The sequence below is a fragment of the Pseudophryne corroboree genome, chromosome 5 (assembly GCF_028390025.1).
Source record: "Pseudophryne corroboree isolate aPseCor3 chromosome 5, aPseCor3.hap2, whole genome shotgun sequence".
In the NCBI taxonomy this organism is placed as follows: Eukaryota; Metazoa; Chordata; class Amphibia; order Anura; family Myobatrachidae; genus Pseudophryne; species Pseudophryne corroboree.
The window spans coordinates 759463380-759490054 of record NC_086448.1 but is presented as its reverse complement, the minus strand read 5'-3'; the positions used below and the strand labels follow the sequence as shown (position 1 = coordinate 759490054).

General features: G+C 45.0%; 1 protein-coding gene and 1 long non-coding RNA gene across 7 annotated transcripts in view; one reads left to right on the top strand and one right to left on the bottom strand.

Moving 5' to 3' along the window:
• Nucleotides 1-26675, bottom strand: part of VPS13B (vacuolar protein sorting 13 homolog B) — a 1616194-nt gene that overhangs the window by 143126 nt on the left and 1446393 nt on the right. For all 5 annotated transcript variants that reach the window (XM_063924187.1, XM_063924188.1, XM_063924189.1 and 2 more), the window contains exon 44: nucleotides 1789-1944. In XM_063924187.1, the coding sequence (XP_063780257.1) occupies nucleotides 1789-1944 (156 nt within the window). The remainder of the gene's footprint in view (nucleotides 1-1788; nucleotides 1945-26675) is intronic.
• The window catches only part of LOC134928452 (uncharacterized), a 128688-nt gene continuing 121187 nt past the window's right edge, over nucleotides 19175-26675 (top strand). For both annotated transcript variants that reach the window (XR_010177929.1, XR_010177928.1), the window contains exon 1: nucleotides 19175-19396. This is a non-coding gene — a long non-coding RNA (uncharacterized LOC134928452). The remainder of the gene's footprint in view (nucleotides 19397-26675) is intronic.

The window sequence follows — 26675 nt, the reverse complement described above, 5'->3', positions numbered from 1 at the left end:
ATGCAACAATTCTGAGACACAGGTAAACCAGTTCCCCAACATAAAGTAGAACCAGCAGCATTCATATTCCTGGAGATGGCGTTGGTCAATCTTACTTGCCGACTTTTCGGACATCATCTCTGGGACCAAAGAGCAGTGGGTCATGTTGATGTAATTCAGTCAGTCAGGTCATTAAGGACTCACCCACTTCAAGGATTGTGACCTACTCCGCAGGTGGATGTAGTTATGTGACCGCCGGGATGCCGGCCGATTAAGAGCCCAACAATCTGCAGAACCTGTGGCGAGTGCAGCGAGCACACAAAGGGCTTCGTTGTGCTCACCCTCCCACCGGCAATCTAAAGATCGGGATCCCGGCGTCGGTATGGTGACCGGTGGGATCCCAAACGCCGGTCACCCGAACTCATCCCTCTGCAGGAAGTCCAGTAGAACTCTCAGAATGTGAGAGTCTCCTGCACATTCCGGGAGAGTAGGCTAGTATGCTACAAAATCACTATCAAACAGTGATGTCACTAAGACACACTTATCTTTCATGATGTCATTGATTTCTAAGCCTGCTTTTCCATGAATACTGGTACAGGCTGCTATTTGTCTGCATCCATTAAGTACCTGCGACACCCAGACACTTTAGATCTAAAATTGCTTTAAATAAGCAAGAGACAGACTATAACTGAAATACTCATAAATGATTATAGAACCACAAATAAACTTCTCTATTAAACCATCAATACAAGAAATCTACTTCAGAGTTTGTGACAAACTGGCTTTTAAAAATCAGTATGATCAGCTATTCCCATACAAAAATTAAACACAGAGAGAACACTTGTAAATTATACCAATGTACTGTACTATTGGGTTCATTTATCAATGAGTGATAAATTTCACTGTGAGTGATAAATTGCACCAGCCAATCAGCTCCTAACTGCCATATCACAGGCTGGGTTTGAAAAATGACACGAGGTGATTGGTTGGTGCAATTTATCACTCACAGTGAAATGTATCACTCATTGATAAATGAGCCTATACAGTATATGTGTACAAGAATACATTTCCATACTTGTACAAGTTGACTCCACACTTGAAGCAGACATTTTGTGAAGTGAACAAAAATATACGTGGATGATGCTTAGCAAACTACTAACAATAGTATGGGTCGAATGACAGTATATTATAACATATGGTTTCTTAAGTGGCAGCTATTCTACAGCATTGGGCAAAACAATTCCCACGGACCTCGCGTCTAATTTTAAAAGAAAAAAAAAAAAGAAAACAAGAAAACATTTTTAAAAAAAAATTGTTTAAATACAAAGAAATTAAGTAAGAAAAATGCAAAAAAAACTCAGTTATTTGGGGGGAATTTGCAATTTCCATTTTAAAGTAAAAAAAAAATAAAATAAAAAAAAAATATATATATATATATATATATATAAAAGATTAAAAGCAATTATTTTTCATTGATTAATCATATTTGGGTTGGATAAAAAAATGAAAACGTTTATTTTGGGGTAGTTTAAGGAGTTTTTTTTTTTACTTCACCCCAATAATGACATGTATTTATTGGATCAATTATTAGGCAAACTGAAAACCTCTAATTGAAGGGGTCTGATATTTTCACCTTAAAATAGGGAATTTTAAGTCTTACGGACTTGCCCTGGGGCTGCGAGAAACAACTGAAACGAAAATACAAACAAATTTTATATATATATATATATATATATATATATAAAATACACACCAGCTACGCATGCAGTTTGCCATGCCAGTAAAAATGCCAGTCGGTGAGTGACATACTTGCTTTTGCACCCCATTCAGCTGTTGTACTTTAATTATTAGAGTCGCAGTCCGGCCCTTGTAGTGAATAGTTCGGATAAATGTTCCAGCGTTGTCCACATTGAAAGGCTCAGACCAGCGCCAGTTTCCCCAGCCTTCAATACAGATGTGCAGCAGCTGCAGGGAGATACAACATTCATTAAAGGTTTAGGGTCATAAATACGCTGCTTTCTGTCATTAAGGATTCATTATCATTCTTATGTAAAGATTTAGGCTTTTTAGATTCCTGAGGGGGGTGGGGGGGAATATTTTAACTTCATCACTGCCAAATGGTGAAGAAGCTGTCAGTCTGGCATGATTTCTTTTTTTTCTATAGAGAGTCAGTCATAGATGAAGGGCAGATGGCGCCTGGGTGTTGTGCCCAGGACACAATGTTTGGTGCCTACTCTCAAGAAACCTATAAGAGTGCCTAGGTATAGCGCGAGACAGTGGAATCTCAAGAAGTGTCCCGTGAAAGTCTGACCTCCAACTGCGTACCTACCAATCCATTCCAATTAAATGAAACGTTCTCTTCCTCACCTAACCGCAGGCTGCACTTACTGCAGAGTTCTGCATGCCCCCTCTTGAGGCAAGAGCAGAAATCCATGGTAAGTAGAGCTTTTTGCCCTTACTGTGGCCGCTGTATGCGTGTTAATAGAACCTATGGGTTAACGTGTTTTATTTGTGGGCTTGCCGCGGAAGAAAATGGGCTTAAAACGGAATAGCTCTGGGCCTTAAAGCTCGAGGCTATCCTTCCATGGTAAGCCCGTGGCTGACTGAATATGCCCCTAATACCCCTTTCACACATGAACCCCGGCTTTTACCCAGCTCAGACCCCGGACACTATGCAAGGGTTGAAGTCAGGGTTCCAGTACTTACCCCCTTTCACACATTGGTGATGGACCCAGGTTATTCCCGGGTCGTCACTGTTTACACTGGTCCCTGTGACTTCCAGTGACCTGGTTTTTCCGGATTACAGTGGACGCTTGAAGATGATGTCATCTCCAAGCACTATTGTCCATGACAATCAGGCCCTTTTAGGTATGACCTGGGTGATTGTGACCCAGGTCATGCCATTTACCCTACAGGTGACCTGCATCAGTTCTGGGAATAACCCTGGTACCGAGCAAGGTCACAGACCCAGGACACCCGACCCAGATCACAAAAATACCAAGACCAGGGGTCAAGTCGCAGGCCCCGGCAAAAACCCACATCCAAAGGCTTTGTATGAAAGGGGTATAAGAGACATATTTGGATGCACAATAACGGAGACTGCAGTTGTTAAAGGGTTAATCGGTAAACGCATGATAACGTCCTGGTCTTCAGCTTGAGGACAGACATAAGCAAACACATGACAGACCAACAGCAGTGGGTGGTTTATGAATCGCACTCCCGTAATCTTATCATTATTATTACTACATGATATTTCAAGGTTTCCTCCACTGTTAGTAATGAAAGATTCATGGCAGTAAATGAAAGCCTCCCAATAACACAGAGCAGGATTCACACAGACTACTGAAGCAGAGCTGGCCTTTACCATGGTGTGCGGCCTCAACAGCCCATGTCACACTTAGCTGTGTGCTACAGCGGAGCCAAAGGCTCATATACTGGGAGAAAAGTACAAATGACCTCCAATTCCTGAAGGATGAATTCATTAGTAAATGTTCATTGAGGTCAGTATACTTTACAGCACACCTGAAATTCCTGCCAACATGTCGCAACTCCAACCACATCTGAATTAGACCCAGTATGTAGAGAGTATATTATATATTAACCTGTGTCTGCACGGTGTAGTGTGGTTGAAGCACTTGGAGTAGGTGCTCCAGGCATCATACAGACTGTCTGAGTGGACCACACACTGACAGTCAATCAAAAGTCACGCAATTCACACTGCATTGATCCCAGCTGCGGTGTCAAATGCCACCCACAGGATCACAGCGGTGCACGTGGCGTGACTTCTGAGTGACACACTAATAACTGCGTATTTCCATAGAGGCTGTATGTGTCACTCAACACAGGGGGCACAGCTCTTCCTATCCACATGCTGCGCCCCCTGACCTCACCCTAGAGATGGCCATCGGAAGCCCATCATTAAATGATGGCAGGGCTTCCACCATCCTAACTTTCGATGAGATGTAAACTAACAATTGCATCAACAGATTTGGATAAAACAAAAACATTGCAATGGTTCGCGTATGCACAAAAAAATAATGCCTCTGCCCCTTCCCTCCTCCACCTGTTCCTCTGTGTTCCTCTCCACCAGTGCTTCTGCCCCCTCTCCACCTGTACCTCGCACTTCTACCCTCTGGGGCCTCTGCACCCCCCCCCCTCCGCCTGTACCTCTGTACTCTTCCCTACCAGTGCCTCTGCCCCCTCTCCACCTGTACCTCTGCAATCTTCTTCACCAGTGCCTCTGCCCCCTCTCCACCTGTACCTCTGCAATCTTCTTCACCAGTGCCTCTGCCCCCTCTCTACCTGTACCTCCGCACTTCTACCCTCTGGTGCCTCTGCGCCCTCCCCTCCACCTGTACCACTGTGCTTCTTCCCACCAGTGTCTCTGCCCCCTCTCCACTTGTACCTCCGCAATTCTACCCACTGGTGCCTCTGCCGCCCCCCTCTACTTGTACCTCTGCACTTCTCCCCAATAGTGCCTCTGCCACCTCTCCACCTGTACCTCTGCACTTCTCCCCTCTAGTGTCTCTGCCACCCTTCCACCTGCACCTCGGCCCCTCTCCCCGCCTGTACCTCTGCACTCCTCCTTAGTGCCTCTGCCCTCTCCACCTGTACCTGTGCACTTCTCCCCTCTGGTGCCTCTGCCCCCTCCAACTATACCTCTGCACTCTTCCCCACCAGTGCCTCTGCCCCCTCTCCACCTGTACCTCCGCACTTCTACCCTCTGGTGCCTCTGCCTCCCCCCTCCACCTGTACCTCTGCACTTCTCCCCAACAGTGCCTCTGTCACCTCTCCACCTGTACCTCTGCACTTCTCCCCTCTAGTGTCTCTGCCACCCCTCTACCTGTACCTCTGCACTCCTCCTCACCAGTGCCTCTGTACCCTCTCCACCTGTACCTCTGCACTTTTCCCCTCTGGTGTCTCTGCCACCCCTCCACCTGTACCTCTGCACTCCTCCTCACCAGTGCCTCTGTACCCTCTCCACCTGTACCTCTGCACTTTTGCCCTCTGGTGTCTCTGCCACCCCTCCACCTGTACCTCTGCACTCCTCCTCACCAGTGCCTCTGCCCCCTCTCCACCTGTATCTCTGCACTTTTCCCCTCTGGTGTCTCTGCCACTCCTCCACCTGTACCTCTGCCCCTTCCACCTCTGCACTCCTCCCCACCAGTGCCTCTGTACCCTCTCCACCTGTACCTCTGCACTTTTGCCCTCTGGTGTCTCTGCCACCCCTCCACCTGTACCTCTGCACTCCTCCTCACCAGTGCCTCTGCCCCCTATCCACCTGTATCTCTGCACTTCTCCCCTCTGGTGTCTCTGCCACCCCTCCACCTGTACCTCTGCACTCCTCCTCACCAGTGCCTCTGCCCCCTCTCCACCTGTATCTCTGCACTTTTCCCCTCTGGTGTCTCTGCCACCCCTCCACCTGTACCTCTGCACTCCCCCTCTCCACCTGTATCTATGCACTTTTCCCCTCTGGTGTCTCTGCCACCCCTCCACCTGTACCTCTGCCCCTTCCACCTCTGCACTCCTCCCCACCAGTGCCTCTGTCCCCTCTCCACCGGTTGGAGAAGTAGGATATCATAAAAGGGGTATATGCAACAGAGGGGGCTAATGGCATAATGATAAAAGTGACATGTGATGTGGAGAGTTTGATGGCACAATAAGGGCATGTGGGGAGGTCTAGTGACATAATATTGGCATGTGGAGGGGGGTCTGATTGCACAATAAGGTCATGTGGAGGGTTCTGGTCCCCTAAAACTTAGTAATGGAGGGGTATGATGACATAAATTAATAACCAGTGTCTACTAAAGATATACCTGTTATTCTATATGGGCACTGTGATTTGATCTACAGTATGTATATTGCACTTTATAATAACAGAGATTTCTCGATTTTGGTGCAGTTCCAGTATAGCACACTGCGCCCACTGGTAGTACAGGTTTTCTCATAGGGATGCAAGGAAAAAACTTGTGATGTCGGTACTACTGTAAGGGCCGGCTATGCTTACAGTGGCACAGAACAGTATTTAATTGCCCACATTGAAATTCCCAATTAATTATCTGCAAACCATATAGTTTATTTTTTATTTTATTTTTCAATTCAAATTAACCTCACATGCTGGCCACGACCACTTTAGCAAAATTCAGAATGGGGGGAAGGGGGCGTTTTTGTGTAGGTACGCTTTGGGTGCCATGGCTCCACGCTACACCTCTGGCTTAAGAAACACTGAAGACTAGGTAATCGCAGTGAACTGGAACAAACTGGAGACTTGGAAAATGCAATGATCTGAAACACACTGGATACTCTGTAATCACAGTAAACTGGAACACACTGGAGACTTGGAAATCGCAGTGAGCTAGAACACACTGGATACTTGGAAATCGCAGTGAGCTAGAACACACTGGAGACTTGGAAATCGCAGTGAGCTGAAACTCACTGGAGACTTGGAAATCGCAATGAGCTGAAACACACTGGAGACAGAAATCACAGTGAGGTGGAACACACTGGAGACATGGAAATCGCAGTGAGCTAAAACACACTGGAGACATAGAAATCACAGTGAGGTGGAACACACTGTAGACTTGGAAATCGCAGTGCAAGAATCCTCTCAGCACTCAGGAACCTGGATCCTACTATACGGTCCACAATGGAGAGAACTAACGAAGGCACTTTATTGAAAGTACTGTCTAGTTCAGATAGGGCACTCTGGTTGCTGATTGACTAGCCCCAAGTGACCAGAACTGGCCACCCATGTGACCTCATACCAATATGGTGATGCTTATGAACTGGAGGAGCAGGAACTGCGCTGTAGGACGCCAACCCAGCTGTTCAGAAAGCAAGTAAGTGGGAGAGTTTTGTGGGCTGCCACAGATGCCGCTGGACCCGGTATAGGGGCACGGTGTCCAGCATGTGATAATGGTTTTAAGAGCATCATAAAATATGCATGTAAGTATAAGGTATAAGGGCGTGTGTCCAGCAACCCCAGGAAGTACTGTACATATAGTACTTTGAACAGCATGCCACCAGAGGGGATTTGTGTATGGGTGGCAGCCTTAGGTTACTTCTATTTTACTGTAAATGAAAGGCAATGAAGGAGATAACTACCACTTACCGCCACACTGTTTAAAAAAATTAAGTTTTCTAAGCAGAATTATGGAGGCCAGATCACTTATGACAACAGAAGGAACAGCACTTGATCAACCATTAAGGCTGCTCTGGATGCAGCCTAGGACGCCATGAGATGGGGGGCACTGCCAGGCTTGGATCATCTGCCCGCCCAACACTGCCCAAGATTACCCTTTTTGTAGTACTAAACTGGGGCCCTCACTGAGCGAGAGCCCGAGATTCATGGGAGTAGAGGAGGAGGAAGAGGGTCGGACCGGAGGCGGCTCTGAGATTGACAGTCAGTGAGACCCTAGCTCCCCCCCCCCCCCCCCTTACCAAATTTATGTAATGTATCCCAGGATGTCTCCATACTGCAGTAAAATTGTGACTGCACACACATACAGAAGTAACATGTCTCGTGAATGGTGATTTCGTTACTGACTTTGAAAGCAGGCAGATTTATCAGGATATCTTACACAAGACAGCACTTACGCTATTTTCATAGTATTTTATATGGGGTTTATTATGGGCTGTTGATCACATTAGTGGTGGCAGTTGTACTGTATGATGAATAGAGTTTACCACTGTAAGAAGGTAATTCCAATACTGGTGGAATTGCCTTATATCAACTGAAAGATAAGAAGGGATGCATAACTCCTTGTACATATAGCCTATGATACATAGGCCACCAAATAGTCACTTAAATGACAGTTGTCATGACACCGGATAAGGATTCAGGAACGGGCCCACAAGAATATTAGTAAAGAGCACGTAGGTGAAGCTGAGTATTTTAGGACTTATGTACAAGCCGGTTACAAGGAACAAAGAAGTAGCAGGAGAAGTGAGTAACTGCGCACATGATGTTAGCTGAAGAATGCACAGGAATGGAACAATACATGCAGCTGATGGTCACAAAGAGGAGGCAACTGGGGCCTAATATTCAGTGAGCTGGATCACACTGGAGACCTGGACATCCCAGGAAGCTGGAGTGACACTGGAGACCTGGAAATCACAGTGAGCTGGAGTGACACTGGAGACTTGAATATCACAATAAGCTGGAGTGACACTGGAGACTTGGCAATCACACGGAACTGGAGCTTCACTGGAGACCTGGACATCCCAGGGAGCTGAAGTGACACTGGAGACCTGGAAATCACAGGGAACTGGAGTGACACTGGAGACTTGGAAATCAGTTTGAGCTGGAGTGACACTGGAGACTTGGAAATCACAGGGAGCTGGAGTGACACTGGAGACTTGGAAATCACAGGGAGCAGGAGTGACACTGGAGACTTGGAAATCACAGGGAGCAGGAGTGACACTGGAGACTTGGAAATCACAGGGAGCAGGAGTGACACTGGAGACCTGGAAATCACAGGGAGCTGGAGTGACACTGGAGACCTGGAAATCACAGGGAGCAGGAGTGACACTGGAGACTTGGAAATCACAGGGAGCTGGAGTGACACTGGAGACCTGGAAATCACAGGGAGCAGGAGTGACACTGGAGACTTGGAAATCACAGGGAGCTGGAGTGACACTGGAGACTTGGAAATCACAGGGAGCAGGAGTGACACTGGAGACCTGGAAATCACAGGGAGCTGGAGTGACACTGGAGACCTGGAAATCACAGGGAGCAGGAGTGAACCTGGAGACCTGGAAATCACAGGGAGCTGGAGTGACACTGGAGACCTGGAAATCACAGGGAGCTGGAGTGACACTGGAGACTTGGAAATCACAGGGAGCAGGAGTGACACTGGAGACTTGGAAATCACAGGAAGCTGGAGTGACACTGGAGACTTGGAAATCACAGGGAGCAGGAGTGACACTGGAGACTTGGAAATCACAGGAAGCTGGAGTGACACTAGAGACTTGGAAATCATAGGGAGCTGGAGTGACACTGGAGACTTGGAAATCACAGGGAGCAGGAGTGACACTGGAGACTTGGAAATCACAGGGAGCAGGAGTGACACTGGAGACTTGGAAATCACATGGAGCTGGAGTGACACTGGAGACCTGGAAATCACAGGGAGCTGGAGTGACACTGGAGACTTGGAAATCACAGGGAGCTGGAGTGACACTGGAGACTTGGAAATCACAGGGAGCTGGAGTGACACTGGAGACTTGGAAATCACAGGGAGCTGGAGTGTCTTTAAATCTATAGAGCTGTGTACATTACTTACAGTATTTATTAGGAATATAGGCATAAGTGTTTTAATTTAAACATATGGATCACACTGGAGACCTGGACATCCCAGGAAGCTGGAGTGACACTGGAGACCTGGAAATCACAGTGAGCTGAGTGACACTGGAGACTTGAATTTCACAATAAGCTGGAGTGACACTGAGACTTGAATATCACAATAAGCTGGAGTGACACTGGAGACTTGGCAATCACACGGAACTGGAGCTTCACTGGAGACCTGGACATCCCAGGGATCTGAAGTGACACTGGAGACCTGGAAATCACAGGGAACTGGAGTGACACTGGAGACTTGGAAATCACAGGGAGCTGGAGTGACACTGGAGACTTGGAAATCAGTTTGAGCTGGAGTGACACTGGAGACTTGGAAATCACAGGGAGCTGGAGTGACACTGGAGACTTGGAAATCACAGGGAGCAGGAGTGACACTGGAGACTTGGAAATCACAGGGAGCAGGAGTGACACTGGAGACCTGGAAATCACAGGGAGCTGGAGTGACACTGGAGACCTGGAAATCACAGGGAGCAGGAGTGACACTGGAGACTTGGAAATCACAGGGAGCTGGAGTGACACTGGAGACCTGGAAATCACAGGGAGCAGGAGTGACACTGGAGACTTGGAAATCACAGGGAGCTGGAGTGACACTGGAGACTTGGAAATCACAGGGAGCAGGAGTGACACTGGAGACCTGGAAATCACAGGGAGCTGGAGTGACACTGGAGACCTGGAAATCACAGGGAGCAGGAGTGAACCTGGAGACCTGGAAATCACAGGGAGCTGGAGTGACACTGGAGACCTGGAAATCACAGGGAGCTGGAGTGACACTGGAGACTTGGAAATCACAGGGAGCAGGAGTGACACTGGAGACTTGGAAATCACAGGAAGCTGGAGTGACACTGGAGACTTGGAAATCACAGGGAGCAGGAGTGACACTGGAGACTTGGAAATCACAGGGAGCAGGAGTGACACTGGAGACTTGGAAATCACAGGGAGCAGGAGTGACACTGGAGACTTGGAAATCACATGGAGCTGGAGTGACACTGGAGACCTGGAAATCACAGGGAGCTGGAGTGACACTGGAGACTTGGAAATCACAGGGAGCTGGAGTGACACTGGAGACTTGGAAATCACAGGGAGCTGGAGTGACACTGGAGACTTGGAAATCACAGGGAGCTGGAGTGTCTGTAAATCTATAGAGCTGTGTACATTACTTACAGTATTTATTAGGAATATAGGCATAAGTGTTTTAATTTAAACATATGGATCACACTGGAGACCTGGACATCCCAGGAAGCTGGAGTGACACTGGAGACCTGGAAATCACAGTGAGCTGGAGTGACACTGGAGACTTGAATATCACAATAAGCTGGAGTGACACTGGAGACTTGAATATCACAATAAGCTGGAGTGACACTGGAGACTTGGCAATCACACGGAACTGGAGCTTCACTGGAGACCTGGACATCCCAGGGAGCTGAAGTGACACTGGAGACCTGGAAATCACAGGGAACTGGAGTGACACTGGAGACTTGGAAATCAGAGGGAGCTGGAGTGACACTGGAGACTTGGAAATCAGTTTGAGCTGGAGTGACACTGGAGACTTGGAAATCACAGGGAGCTGGAGTGACACTGGAGACTTGGAAATCACAGGGAGCAGGAGTGACACTGGAGACTTGGAAATCACAGGGAGCAGGAGTGACACTGGAGACTTGGAAATCACAGGGAGCAGGAGTGACACTGGAGACTTGGAAATCACAGGGAGCAGGAGTGACACTGGAGACCTGGAAATCACAGGGAGCTGGAGTGACACTGGAGACCTGGAAATCACAGGGAGCTGGAGTGACACTGGAGACCTGGAAATCACAGGGAGCAGGAGTGACACTGGAGACTTGGAAATCACAGGGAGCTGGAGTGACACTGGAGACCTGGAAATCACAGGGAGCAGGAGTGACACTGGAGACTTGGAAATCACAGGGAGCTGGAGTGACACTGGAGACCTGGAAATCACAGGGAGCAGGAGTGACACTGGAGACCTGGAAATCACAGGGAGCTGGAGTGACACTGGAGACCTGGAAATCACAGGGAGCAGGAGTGACACTGGAGACCTGGAAATCACAGGGAGCTGGAGTGACACTGGAGACCTGGAAATCACAGGGAGCTGGAGTGACACTGGAGACTTGGAAATCACAGGAAGCTGGAGTGACACTAGAGACTTGGAAATCACAGGGAGCTGGAGTGACACTGGAGACTTGGAAATCACAGGGAGCAGGAGTGACACTGGAGACTTGGAAATCACAGGGAGCAGGAGTGACACTGGAGACTTGGAAATCACATGGGGCTGGAGTGACACTGGAGACCTGGAAATCACAGGGAGCTGGAGTGACACTGGAGACTTGGAAATCACAGGGAGCTGGAGTGACACTGGAGACTTGGAAATCACAGGGAGCTGGAGTGACACTGGAGACTTGGAAATCACAGGGAGCTGGAGTGTCTGTAAATCTATAGAGCTGTGTACAGTACTTACAGTATTTGTTAGGAATATAGGCATAAGTGTTTTAATTTAAACATGAGTATTTGAAAAGTCACTTTTGTCTATTTACTGCTGGCAGTTAAGTAAAACAAAATGCATTTTATAGCAGCCTCTGATGATCCCTAATTCCGATGAAATCTGACGTGTAACGTGGAATGCAGTAGGTGCACCTGCGCACACTGGCATTGGAAGCTCTCTGCAGGCCAGTGATAGATTTCACAGTACAGGATAAATATGAGGAGTAGTGGATTACATACAGCTCTTGTGTAGACCTGACACTGCTGGGCACCAGACCTGTACAAAGCGCTCGCTGACTTCGTGTCAATAAGGAATATGCCTGCTGTCAGTTTGCATTTTCTAGACTTTATTTTAAACTTGTTGGCACAGTAGCAATCCCCATACGTTACAAAGATTAATCACTAGAGACAAGACAGAGAGCCCAGCACAACAATGCATTGCGGAGACACAGTGATGAAGCCTAAATGCTGTAGAAAATGTAAAAATAAAAAATGTCAGACAAATTTATCATGTAAAACAACACCACAAAACTAGAATTAATAATAAAATCTTAAATTGTGACAATAGTTGTCATCTAGGTTGCCCTCAAACATTTTGGGCATCTTGCTTGGTACCATAATTGTATTAAATTCCAGGTATTGGATGGTGCTGGGACAATTTGCCCTCTCCTCAGTCATGCCAGGAGCTGGATTAGGACTTTTGGGGAATCCGGGGGAACAACAGGGCCACTTGCAGCCGGCCGTAACATATATGATGCAGTACACATAACACCATCAACACGCCTCCTCATTCCAGTCTTACTCTCGCAAACTGCACCACCTGACCTGGGTCGGGGGGAGGAAGGGTGCGGGGGCCACAAAGCCTGCATATCCACTTAACCAGGCCCTGATTATGACTTTCTTTGCTTATCCTAGACGACTAGTCATGACTAATGCATCTCTCTCTCTTTCTCTATGTAAATAAAGTAGGTACACCTGTAAATCTATTTGTTAGTGCAAGAATTTTATCATCCAATCATGTGTCAGCAATTCAATTAACTTAATGCATAGAAGAATGCGGATGTGTGGTCAAGAGGTCCAGTTGTTGTTCAGACCAAACACCAGAATGGGGACGAAATGTGATCTAAGTGACATTGACCGTAGAGCGACTGATGGTGCCAGACAGGCGTGTTACAGCATTTCAGTTTCTGTTAATCTCCTGGGATTTTTCAAGCACAACATTCTCTAGAGTTTACAAGGAATGATGCACAAAATAATATATATTCAGTCAATTTTTGTTCTCTATTAATAAAGAGAAGTCAGAGAAGACTAGCCAGACTGGCGACAGTAACTCAAATAACCATACGTTACTCCAGTGGTAAGCAGAACGGTATCTCTGGGCAAACAGCACATTGTACTGTTAGGATATGGCAGCAGAAGAACCAACTGGCCTCAAATCCTGTTAGCTAAGAATAGGAAACTGAAGTTCCAATGGACACTGACTCGCAGAGTATTGTTGTGATCATGTGCATCCTTTTATGGTCACAGTCTTCTCCGAATGGCTACTTCCAGAAACATAATCTGCCACGTCACAAAGTACGTCATCTCAAGCTAGTTCCATGAATATGACAATGGCCTCTACAGTCACCAGATCTCAGTCCAATAAAGCATCTTTACTTCCAGAACCTTGCTGATTCCGAAGACAAAGAATTCAGGCTGCTCTGGGAACCAAGGCAGAGTACAAGGTAGGCGAGGAAGGCATACTATGAATAGCAAAGTGCGATCTCAGACCCACAATTGGGTTATCCTATCATTTTTCTCCTGCAAGGGGCAAGGAGGAAATATTAACTGAAGACTGTTATGATTAGTCAGTGTGTACTGTGCTGGCTTCTGGAGTGCCTACACAGTTCTTTCAGGTCATCATCATATTAACTGAAGACTGTTATGATTAGTCAGTGTGTACTGTGTGGGCTTCTGGAGTGCCTACACAGTTCTTTCAGGTCATCATCATTATCTTTGCTGAGGATTCAGTGAAGGTGCTGCATCCAATCGTTAATCAGAGGAATTTTCAATATTTATTGTATTCACACTGACTCCTTCTTATACCTCATTTTTCGAATCCATTTGTGGATAATATTTCCCTTCCTGGTATATATTTTCCAAAGACATATCTACACATTATCATTATTATATATATAATTGTTAAAACTGACTCAGGGTGTACCGCCTAATATAGAACTGAGGAATATTTACCTTAGGACTTGTTATTTAGGTCTTTGTCAAATATTATATGATGAAGTTCCACTGGTGCTAAATCCAACATATCAATTTTTACTCTAATAAAAGCATAAACTAGAAACTTTGACCAAACTTTATAACTTTCAAAATATATTACAGAGTTAAGATTTTTCCCTAAACTACAATGTAAGAAACATTAAACTTTGGGACTTGTTGATCAAGGAGCGGTAAAACTTGTCGTGAATGATAAAACTTGTTGCGTATGATAAATGGTGCTCCAGCCAATCAGCTCTCAACTGTCATGTGTTTTAAAAATGGCCGTTGGGAGATGATTGGCTGGAGCACCATTTATCATACGCAATGCGTTTTATCATATGCAACGTGTTTTATCACTCGTTGATAAATAGGCCTCTTATTGGATTAACCTCCACCAGCGAGATTAAGACCTTTAGGCTTCCTTTGTCTGCTGGTTTTGTACTTTCATGTCTATTCTGTTGCTTTTCTCTTCCTTTTGTTAATACTCTCACTCTGGGCCGTAACCAGAAATAATTGGGTGCTGAAGTCCTAGGATCAACGGAGTACCGGTGATCATATTTAGCACTAAGCAGGGTCGGTCACCTAGGGCGCCAAGGTGAAAGGGGGCCTAGAACACTGAATGAGTGACATCATGTTATTACTACCCCTGGAGAGGACAACCTCATATGACGGATATGGAGAAAGCTATATTGATAAGGAAAATAATGGAATATATTCTGGTCATATTCAACAACTAGCAAATGGTTAATGATGCATATGGCCACAAATGTACAATATTCATTGACATTGTATTATTTTTTTTGCCTTCATAACATTGGTCTTTATACCGGTGTATGTCCTTATTATTGGCAGGCTTTAACTTCCTAGTCTACAGCTCATAGAATGTTTTACTTTCTGGAATTCAGATTGTATCCGACATATGGATCGGATTCCCTTGTACAGCTGTTTAATATCTTAAGTGACTAATTGGATAAATGTGTCAATAGATGGAATGACCTTGACTGATGGACAGAATCACTTCAAAAATAAAAGAGGTAAGGGCCCTTCAAGGCTGGGTGTCACACAGAAAAGTAAAACACTGATAATGTACTGATATGAAATACTGTACATTATATCAGCCAGTTTCCATACATTAACAGAGTATTTATGGTTAGTTTTCTTAAAGGGAAAGCATCAAATATACTTGTGTTGCAATGTTTTTTTAATAATCGAGTTCATTTTGTGGTCTGCTTATAAGTTTGCAGTTGCTGTAAGTGCAGGTATGGCACATGACCTCTCGCTTGCGTGGCGTAGAGGTCGCCAGCCTCTTCTGCCCTTGTCAGAATGGGGGCATGGTGCTGGGCTGAGACATCATACCTCAGTGCCACACTCCTTGCCCATAAGTGACAAGGAGTGGAGGATCAGCAGCCGGGAGATTTACAGGTAAGAAGCTGCAGGCTGTTACCCTCTATGGACCTGATTCATGTTTTTAAGTACCGCAAAAAAACTGTGAAAAACCATGTGCACTGCACTGAGTTAGATTTGGGTGGGGTGTGTTTAAACTGAAATCTAATTTGCAGTGTAAAAATGAAGCAGCCAGTATTTACCCTGCACAGAAACAACATAAATGTATTTGCCCCCCTTGCATGATAACATGGTTTGTTCCAGACACAAAGTTACAGTACATGCGTTTTTTGCTTTACTTACAAACATTAATCAGGCCCTGTGTCACTGCCAGGAGGTCAGTGTGGGGATCACATTGGGAAAGTGAGTGAATGAAATTGCGCATTCAGGGCGGGATGTCTTAAAATACATCACCGCCCACTGCAGGGATGCTAACATCGCAATGCGGTGACAGAGATCCCCCCCCCCTCCGCGAAACCTACAAGAAGGTTGTGCAGGGGTCTCCGTCATCTCCCAGACCGGCAAGCAGGCAGCAGTTAGTTCCGGGCTCCTCCTCCCTGCAGCCGGAAGGACCTCCGGCTGTGTTGCTGGGGGAGGAGGAGTTTGGGTTTCCGGGACCAGGGCTGCAGGTATGCGGGGGGAGGCGTGAGCGGCGTGGGGCGGCAAGAAGCCCATGGACTTCTATAGGGTATCACCATAAAAAGATGGTGATACCCTCGGTGTCGAAAACCCAGCAGCCTGGGATTAGTACATATGAAAATGCAGTAAACCCCCCGAAAACGGGAGTTTTATTGCATTTTCCCTTTAGTGCATCCCGGCCTCAGTGTTTTAGGTGCAAACATTAGCTACTGCCTGGGCTCAGCTCTGGCTAGTGTCAGCCCTGACATTATGTACAACACTATCCGCTGACTGGTAACAACGTCATTTGAACAATTAATGCATTTTGTGCCTGCAGTTTATTGAGTGACACACTATTAAGATACAGTATTTAACATGTTGGAAGACTTCGCCTGATACTCATTTCTGATCTCCATATAGCTGGGTACTCACCTACCGACGGTGTGACCCAGCGACGGTATGTAATGATACATCGCATCCACCGTACACACTAATGGCTCCCCTGTACAATGGTGCGATGTAACTACACTGTGTCTGCCGCGGAATTGTCACATTGGACATGCAGCACATCCAAAGGAAACAAACGACAGCCTGGAACAATGGCTCCGGGTTACACACTAAAGGATGTGTATAATATATTGTTCCAGTCCGTGTTGGAACGATATATTGGACGACAGATTGTATAGTGTATACCCAGATTACATTTTGGATTTTAATTTTCCTTCTGCTATGTATTATACATTGTTATTTGCTCTGTACGTATCTCAGATGAGTTTTTTCTGATACGATATACTGTTTTATAGGAGTGTGAAAAACAGAACTACACACAAAAGGCCTATAGCATGTATACTTAATGTGGGAACAATGTTGTAGGTCAAACTCTTCTACAGATAAACGTATTGTCCACCGTGGCTGCTCTAATTTGAACTCTTTTTTTGTACTTTTCATGCCTGTAGTATAATAAAAAATTATTTTATTTATTTTCCAAATGTATGGTACTGCCTTGATTGTAAGGTGGCATGTACCTTACCTAAAAACATATAAGAGGTTGTTTAAAATTGATCACACTATCATATATCTATATATATATATATATATATATATGTATGTATATGTGTGTACCAAAGAAGCTATCAGCGCCACAGAAACAGTATCTACAAAACAACACTAGTACCGGAACCATGTAATATAATAACTAAAAATCAGCCTAATGGACACTCCCTATAGTCTATCAGGGCGTCAGCTTATTGCCTCAGGTATATTTAGGCAGTGGTATAGGCCCGTATTCACGGGCAGATCTAGGGAGAGATCTCTCCCCCCGCTCAGCACAGCGCGATGTGTGCTGAGCGTGCGGGGGGAGCGGGGCGCTCATTTTACCCAGCGGGTGAAGTGAGCGACCTGCTAGATTGGCCTGCATGCAGGCCAATCTAGCACCAGCGATAGGCGGGGCTGCGCATCGCTATGAGGAGTACACACGGAGTGATCGCTGCTTAAAATCTAAGCAATCTAGTCAGATTGCTTAGATTTTAAGCAGCGATCGCTCTGTGAGTACCCCCCTGTATGAATGCCTAGGATTAGGGTTTGGAAACAGAGAATGAGGTATTAAAAAGCGACCACTGGTGTCAACCAACTACAGGACTGGGCAGTTATAGATAAAAATTACATATAAATTTATTACAAAACATAGCTCTAAAAAAACGGAGTGGTAGTAAGTAAAACCAAATATAATAAAATGACATACACAAAGGCAACATATATATATATATATATATAAAACATAGAAAAAAAACGAAAATCATAAAAAGTACATAGGACATAAAATATGCAGGACTAAAAAGATCCAAAAGAGGAGAAAAATAGCTTAACTTCAGTGATTGAGGTTAGATCAAAAAGGCACCTAACGCGTTTCGTCTCATGTGGACTTCATCAAGGGGGTTAGGGTAACCCCAGTCAAACATTCACATAACAGTAAAAATATATCCCAGTGCGTTAATATATACAAAACTGTAAATTCAGTATTCTGATTTTACAGTTTCGTATATATTAGCGCACTGGGATATATTTATTTGTGTTTGTTGGACATCAAGTTTAGCGGTGGGAGTTACGATGGTTTACAATTTTAAAATATCAGCCAGCACAGTATGAGTGGGTGGACCAATAAAAAAGTTGCCATCACCATGCATGTGGTTCTGTATTGGACGGTATGAACCCTTTAGTATCATTCAAAGGCTGGGAAACATGGATGCATGGAACAAACATGGTTGCTCTGGGTGATCGGAGTGGTGGGAAGGGCAATTGTTTTTTAACCTCACCCCTAGGAATCTGCCCGTGGAGCACTAACTTATCTTTCACGGTCACTTTTACAGTGTGCCAATGACTTAACATTAGGAGCTTGGGATTGTTGGTGCTGTTATGGAAAGCATGACGCCACAAAACTGAACCATGCGGCAAATGTAATATGTATAAGAAGAGCCATAACCGTTTCATTTTGCTTGATTTTAATATGTTTAATTGAAATAGGACAACTGGCTAGGACACAGGTTCAGTGGATGCCAATAATCCAGACTAATTGTAGGTATCTAGTCATGTGTGAGATATTTTCCTCTATATAACTGGCTCCACCAGAAATAAATTTAGAGTATGCCAAAGCAGGACAAGTTCCCAAAGTTTCATGTTAATGAGAAATTCAGTGACTGCCAAACGTGCTGTAACTAAACTTCTTTCTTCATAACCTTGAAGTGTTAAATAAGCTGAATAAACCATTTACTGTAAACTTCTTGTACCAATTCATCCCTTGAAATTCCATACACTCATTTTAATTACCGCAATGTAAACATAGGAGTTAATTGATCTGAATGTAAAAGAGATGCGATCGCTTCAAACTATTTTCATTGAGTTGAACTGCGTTACCGTACTAAGAAAACATTTTGTAAAGGTTAAACAAAGTATTCAGTGGCAGCCACTGCCTCTTGCTGCTTAACGAATAAGAAATATGAACCAGTCAGAGAGAAGCAAGATGGCTTGGTTTCCAGTAACATAATGTGGTACATAAGAACTTGTCCTGTCTTATTTTATCCCCAAGTGTGAGTCAAATATGAAGCAATGCCTGGGGGAAGACCCCGTGCTCCAACAGAATGGATTATTCACATTTATCTTGCAATCTTGCTCTCTCCGAGTTCTTAAAATTCACTCGCTTGGCAAGTTGAGAATTATCTTGAGGAATGAAATAATTTCATAACTATGAGATCACGCCGCATTCCTGGAAACTGACACTTGCAGGGATTGTCCGGGCTTGGGCACTGTTTTGACTTACAGGTAATCCCACTTCATTAATTCATTTAACATGGAAATTATTTGGGGGAGAAAAAAAAAATAGCATGTCAAGAAAACCACAAGTGTTTTATATGTAGAATGTGGAATTCCTATTATATACCGGATAGGCGATAATCTGCATTTCCTTCCAGAGACTCAACACCACACTGATATTATAAAATATTGCTGTCATTTCCTCCAACTATTGAATGTCAGTTATCCAACAAAAAAGAAAAATAATAATCTGAGCCGTAAATGAAAAAATAAAATATGGAATGACAATATAAATTTCTTTAGGGACAGACCTTTAGGTGTCTTTACTTAGGTAAAACAAAAACTCTCTCCTATTGTACAGAGTACCATCGCGCCGGGAAGGTACAGTAACCACTCAGTATTCACAAACTAATCTACTGAACTGATGAGATTGCACTTCATTAGGAACCAGTAAGGTAGAGGAACAGGAAGAAATGGGTAGTCAAGAAGCAAAGCCGAATTTGGTACACAGGGGTCTATTTACTAAGCCTTGGACGGAGATAAAGTCGACAAAGTACCAGCCAATCGGCTCCTAACTGCCATGCCACAGGCTGTTTGAAAAATGTCAGCTGAGAGCTGATTGGCTGGTACTTTATCTCTGTCCACTGTATCTCCATCCAAGGCTTAGTAAATAGACCCCACAGTCTAATAAAATAAAATCATCATCTAAAGCACAAGTTCTCAAACTCTGTCCTCAGGACTCCACACAGTTCATGTTTTCCAGGTCACCTGTGGATTTGTATAATGTGACAGTTGGTGATACACAGTAACCTGGAAAACGTGACCTGTGTGGGGTCCTGAGGACTGAGTTTGAGAACCACTGATCTAAAGGAATCACCAAGCAACTGTGTGAGGTCAGGAACCCCCCTTGCAACAACCATGGAGTGGAGTCAAGAGGTTTAAAAAGAGCCGTTACCAGTCCGCTCATTTGCATAATTGCCAGGGCACCATGCCAGTGAGCAACCTTCTGCAAGATCTTATCCGCAATAAGTATGAATTTGTCAGAGGCATAACAGTTAGACAGTATTTTAGAATAGCGTATCCTAAATGGGAATACCGTATGTTTAACCATAGACAGGAGTACACAACCTGACAACTTTCTGCAGCACACTTCAAGTCATGCTATACATCCCTGTAATGAGCAGACTTTCTTTCGCAACTTTGGCACTCTAAGAATGTCCAGGAGACACCCTAAATTACTTGCTATCTCCCAGACTCCCAAGAGATTCTGGCAATCTCCCTGATGCCGGGACAGGATGAGAAGTGGTAGATGATCCCCAACATAACGTGCGAATTGCACCATCATATTCCACCCATTGAGGTGTGACTGTGTGTTAAGTGAATATTACACTCCTCCCATTGCTGACACAGCATGAACTTTTTTTTGTAGCTGCCGTCATTTTCACAATTATCTGGGCCCCAAAATATTTATTATTACACATAATAATTTAAGTGGGGGAGGTGGGGTGTGACATCCCTGGGATACTTGTATAACGACGCTATATTGAAATCCTTCTTGCAACTCCAACAGGAATACAATATATCCTCTTCTCATTTCTACTGTTACCTGCAGTTGAGACATGCGATTAACGCACAGTTTCCCGATACCCCTCCAATGATTATTGACTCCCCAGTCAAGTCTCTCCTACAGACCCTGGTGAATGGACATCTGGTATCCAATATTTATACAAGTGTACTTCGATCTCACTACTCTGACCCGTTATTCCTTCGTAGGAATAAGTGGGAATCTGATCTGGGCTCCATCTCTGATGAGATATGGGAGGGTGCTCTATGCTCTCCACGTTTCTCTACCACCACCAATAGATACCAACAAATCCAACTGTTTATTATACACAGAGTATATATGACACCAGTGCGATTGTGCCACATAGGGGGTATTAATTCTACCAGATGTCCTAAGTGTGGCAGTCTGGATGCAGATTTCTGGCACATTATCTGGCTCTGCCCCAAGATTGCCGTATTTTGGTCTGGTGTCATTAACGCCCTGGTGTCGACTGGCATTCCTTCATCTGTATGCTCCCCGTTGACATGTGTGTTATCAGCTATAGAGGAGGATGCCTTGGACCCCCCTGCTAGACGCTATGTAATTAATCTCTGTGGCCTGGCTAAGGTGTGCATTGCCAGACTCTGGCTGGCCAAAGATACGCCCACAGTACAGTCCTGGGTTGCGCTTGTTAATGATACAAGCCTATCATGAGAAGTACGTATACTTAGCCAGGAAGGCGAGGAAAAATACCAAGACCTGTGGGGTAGATGGCTTGAGTCCCCATACTCACTGAACCGGAGTGGCTGAGCACTCGCCACTGTGTGCTCCATGTCTATGTGGAGGGTTAGACATATACCGGAGGGTTGGAGAGGGATTGTGATATTAGATCTACACCGGGAGAGTTTCCTCGCCTGCCGTTATGCTGTTTTTTGGCGCCTGCGACCAGCCGCCCCTCTGCCAGTACTTTTTGTTGTGTGATTTGTTGCTTAACTATGTCTCGTTGCCATAAGTGATTCTGTATACAATACCTGTGTGGTCTGTGATGACTTGCGACATTATTTCCAACTTGAAAGATATGTGTCTCGAAATTCAAGCCTGCACTTCTTTACTGTTATAGTGGTTGTTATTAGTGCAGAGAATCTGTGTATTCCCTAGTCTAGGAAATGTGTTTTTTTGTTTTTTTGTTTTGGTGTTTGCTTTTTTGTTATGGTAAAAAACAGAAAAATCAATAAAAACTATTGAATTGAAAAAAACAACAACACATAATTTAATATAAAGAAGCGCTTTAATGTATTTTTTTTTTTATTGAACTTTATTTATATAGCCATTTCCCTATGTCATTAATCTGACCATATGGTCATCTCCCCAGTACATTCAGGCTCAAATGTCCATATATACCGGATTAACTTTTCTACATCATTCAGTCCTAAAGGAGAGCATCAATGAGTTAACCGCACTGGAAAGAATCAGTCGATAGTTTGACAATGCGCAGATAGCACCCACGCATGTGTATAGTGAGGCTGACACTCGCCATCGGGGATCAGCCACCTACTGTATGTTTACCATTGGTGTCCTCCCACCAATGGGGATGGGGGGACCACTCACCATCAGACCATTGACGGTTGCTTACCATCAATGGACAACCCTACTTAGTCCTAAATTGGAAGTTTCAGCTTCATAATTCTGCATTCTGAAATTAATTACATGAGCTATGCAGATAAATATTTCACTCACCTTTATCTGCAGTTTAATAACAGTTTTTACCCTTCGATCAATTTAGTGTCCAGAGCATCCACATTAATCTTCTATACCCTAAGCCAGAGGTTCCCACACTCCACCATTAAAATCTAGGTTTTAAGGCTATTCCTGCTTGATCATAGTAGATTTAATTAGTACTTCAGACAATTTGATTTAACCACCTGCACTCAAACATGGATATCCTTAAAACGAGGAATGTAATGGTGAAGATAGTTCCTTACTGAGGACTTCCCAGACTGAGGTGGAGGCTGGGGGAGGACTCATTTAAAATTGGGCATTTCAAAGAGTTGACAATTAACATACTTTACATACTACATTCCAAACCCAAAAGCCAGAATAGTCCCACAAGGCAACGTTCCTTCAGAGGTTCCCTCCCACAGGGTTTTACGTTCTCCCGCATACCAACAGTTCCATTCATATCAATCTCATATGCCCCCCTGCAAACCCATCCCTCTTACTGAAACTTTAAGACAAAAATAGTGATTCCAGTTACAGTACATCATTTACCCCGTAAAATATGCACTGGACATACCATTACATTCATTGCTCTACGCTTCATACCAGCCATACAGTCCTTCTCTGCTTACCCATGCCCTATTTCAGGGGTAGGCAATATTTTTCTTTTTGGGTACATTACTAGCTAAAGAAGTTCCAGAGTGATGCCACTATTACAACACATACTAAAAAGTTTGTGCCTTCTCTCTTCATAGATGTCAGTATGATTTACTGTTATACGCTTGTGAACAGGACTAACTGTGGTAAAGTTTGCTTACCAGAGCCCTAGCTTTTTCTGGATATGCAGGCCATACATTAATTCTTTGGTCTGGAAAGGGTCTAGAGCACTCAATATGTCTCCTCAGTGAGGGAAGAATGAGGAGTAGGTGGAGAGGAACAGCACAGAGCACATAGGAGGAGAGAGGACTGACCCTATCGCTGCCACTCAAAACTTCCTCGGTTGCCACCTAGTGCCAACCCCTGCCCTATTTTATGCTATTTCCTTAATGTTTATAAAGACACGCCATGTTTTCCAATAACGGGTAAAATATGACCTTGCCCTTCAATGACCTTCTAAAGCCTTTTTCACAAATATTAGTTACAGGAGTTTCTAAGTTTCAATTTTGTATTATAGCAGATCTGAAAAGCTATTTATTAATAAACTGTAGATAGTAAAAGAACCTGGAAGCTACCCCGTTTGTGTACCAGGGGATCTTCATCTTTCCCTACTGTACACTACATATTTGTATGTCACAATACTGTCTGCTGCCCGAGTATTGCTCTATTCTGCCCTAGTTGAGTTATTAGCACTCGGGCAATACCGTATGGAGTGTTCATAATGAGCCTGGTTCTAGAACTGGGTTGTTTATGTTGATATCTGGTAGAAGAGGCATTCCCAACCTCGGTCCTCATGGCCCACTAACAGTGCAGGTTTTAGAGATATCCAAGCTTCAGCACGGGGTGGGGTCAGGTGACCGTCGGTCGGGATCCCGTCGGTCAGCATACCAACGTCGGGATCCCAGCCGCCAGGATGCCGGCAGTCGGGTGAGCGCAACAAAGCCCCTTGCAGGCTCGCCTGTTTCTAGAACTGGGTTGTTTATGTTGATATCTGCTAGAAGAGGCATTCCCAACATCGGTCCTCATGGCACACTAACACTGCAGGTTTTAGAAATATCCAAGCTTCAGCACGGGTTGGGGTTTGGTTGACCGGCAGTCAGGATCCCGGCGGTCCGCATACTGATGCCGGGATCCCGGCCGCCAGGGGGGGCGAGCGCAAAAAGCCCCTTGAGCTCGCCATAAGTCCTATTCCCACTCTATGGGCGTCGTGGACACCCACTAGTGGGAATAGCCCTGGGCTCCCTGCTGGCATCCTGGCATTGGGATCCCAACCGCCGGTCACCTGACTACATCCCTTTTCAATCAAAATAACCAAGGTACTAATAAAGTTACCTGTGCTCAAGCATGGCTAGCACTAAAACCCGGACAGTTAGTGTGCCTTGAAAACCAAGTTGGGAATGCCTGTGATAGAAGACAAAGGGGTATATTCAATTGACATCGAAAGCTGCCGTCTGTTGAAGAGATGGCAGTTTTCGACTTTTTTTAGGTCGGAAGGGGTTCCAACCTATTCAATATTTTTGACAAGTTGAGGTATTCGACTTGTCGAAAAGCACGTGGAATAGATGCCGATCCACGTGCGGTTTTGGCCCCCTTTTCGACCATCTCAGTCCGACATAAAAACATGTCGGACTGAGATGTGGGAACCAGAGGAGGAGGGGGGTGGGGGAGCCGCGGGGAGCTGGGGGACAGCCGCGGGCATATAGGGGAGATCAGCGCTACAGCACAGCGCTGCAGCAGGATGTCTCACAGCAGCGCCGCTCTCGGCAGCTTCCACCCGGCTCCAGCAAGTGAGGTCACGCTTGCTGGAGCCGGGTGGACACTGCCGTGAGGTTGGGCGGCTGTGTGACATCCTCCTACAGCGCTACTGTAGCGCTGATCTCCTCCGTCTGCCGGCGGCTGTCTCCGCTGGTCTCCCCGCGGCTCCCCCCCCCCTCTCCTCCTCTGGGCCCCTCATCTCAATTCGCCTTGAAAAAGTCGAATTGAGATGAGATTGAATAGGGGTTGTCGGATCCATTCCGACAAATACATGTCTGAATGGATCCAACGCTAATTGAATATACCCCAAATAGTCCCAAATACTTTATACTCACTCTCTATAGTTCTGTTAGAGAAAGTGAACATACAACTTTCAGAATGTGCAGATGACAGGTTCACTTTAAAGTCTAAAGAATAAATTAAACCTGTGGCTGCTACTTCAAATACAGTACATGAAAGAAGAAAACTGCCAGAAAGCATCATAAAAGCACTGTAATATGCTGGAATAAAACCTGTATAAACTATATCATTACATCTTGAAAACAACCTTTGTGTATTATGCGAGCACGGTGTAATGAGGTGTTTATGAAACTAAGAGTAGCCATGGAATTTTTAGAAGGTGATTTAAGGCATTCTACTCCACAATCTGATAAAACACCATGTTCTGCTAAATACGTTATTTTGGGTCCTTGGTTAGTTTAGACTAGTTTCATTTACATCATGCTCCAAACCTTCTACAAACACGTAATCACCTTGTTTGAGAACAGAATTGTATACACATGCCAAAGCAGCCTATAACAACATTTAAAAATCCTGCTCGTCAGATCTTATTGGAGGGGAAACGGGATCTAGAGAATATTCTAATGTCCTGCAGAGTTTATATTGTGTATTTAAATATGCACACACGCCATGTTGTCTGCCTGCAGTCAACATGTACAATGGATAAATGGCCTTTATGGAGACCATAATCAAAGGGCCTAATTACTCAGCCTTGGACGGAGATAAAGTACCAGCCAATCAGCTCTTAACTGTCATGTCACAGGCTGGGTTTGAAAAATGACAGTTAGGAGCTGGTTGGCTGGTACTTTATCTCCGTCCAAGGCTTAGTAAATAGACCCCTAAGTTCCAAAAAGTTCTTTATGGGGCCTATCGCAAATTCTATCTAAGTATAGTGGTATCAGGTTTTACCTATGTGTACAGCCTGGCCGATAAGCTGCACGTTTTTGTAACACCTCTCCCTCAGTTACGGGCCCCATACACTACAGCGACACGTCGGACCCTCATGTCGCATACGATTTCCCTTGAACCGCCCGGCAGCCTCTCGGGCGGCAGGATCGCATAGGATACATCATATGCGGTCCTTTTGCATAAGATCTATCTTATGCGATCCCAGCCATGCCTGCGGGAACCGACATATCATGAGTGCAGGACTAACGACCTAGGGGCTCCCATCCGATGCTCATGGGACCGGATGTAAAACACATCCGATTTGCCACTTTACATCCGATTTATCGACCCGAAAGGTCGAAATCGGGCATTATCGTTCTAGTGTATGGGGCCCTTTAGTCTTCCTCCCTTTCCCAGTTTATTTTGGCGCTCAGTGAGGAGACACAAAAG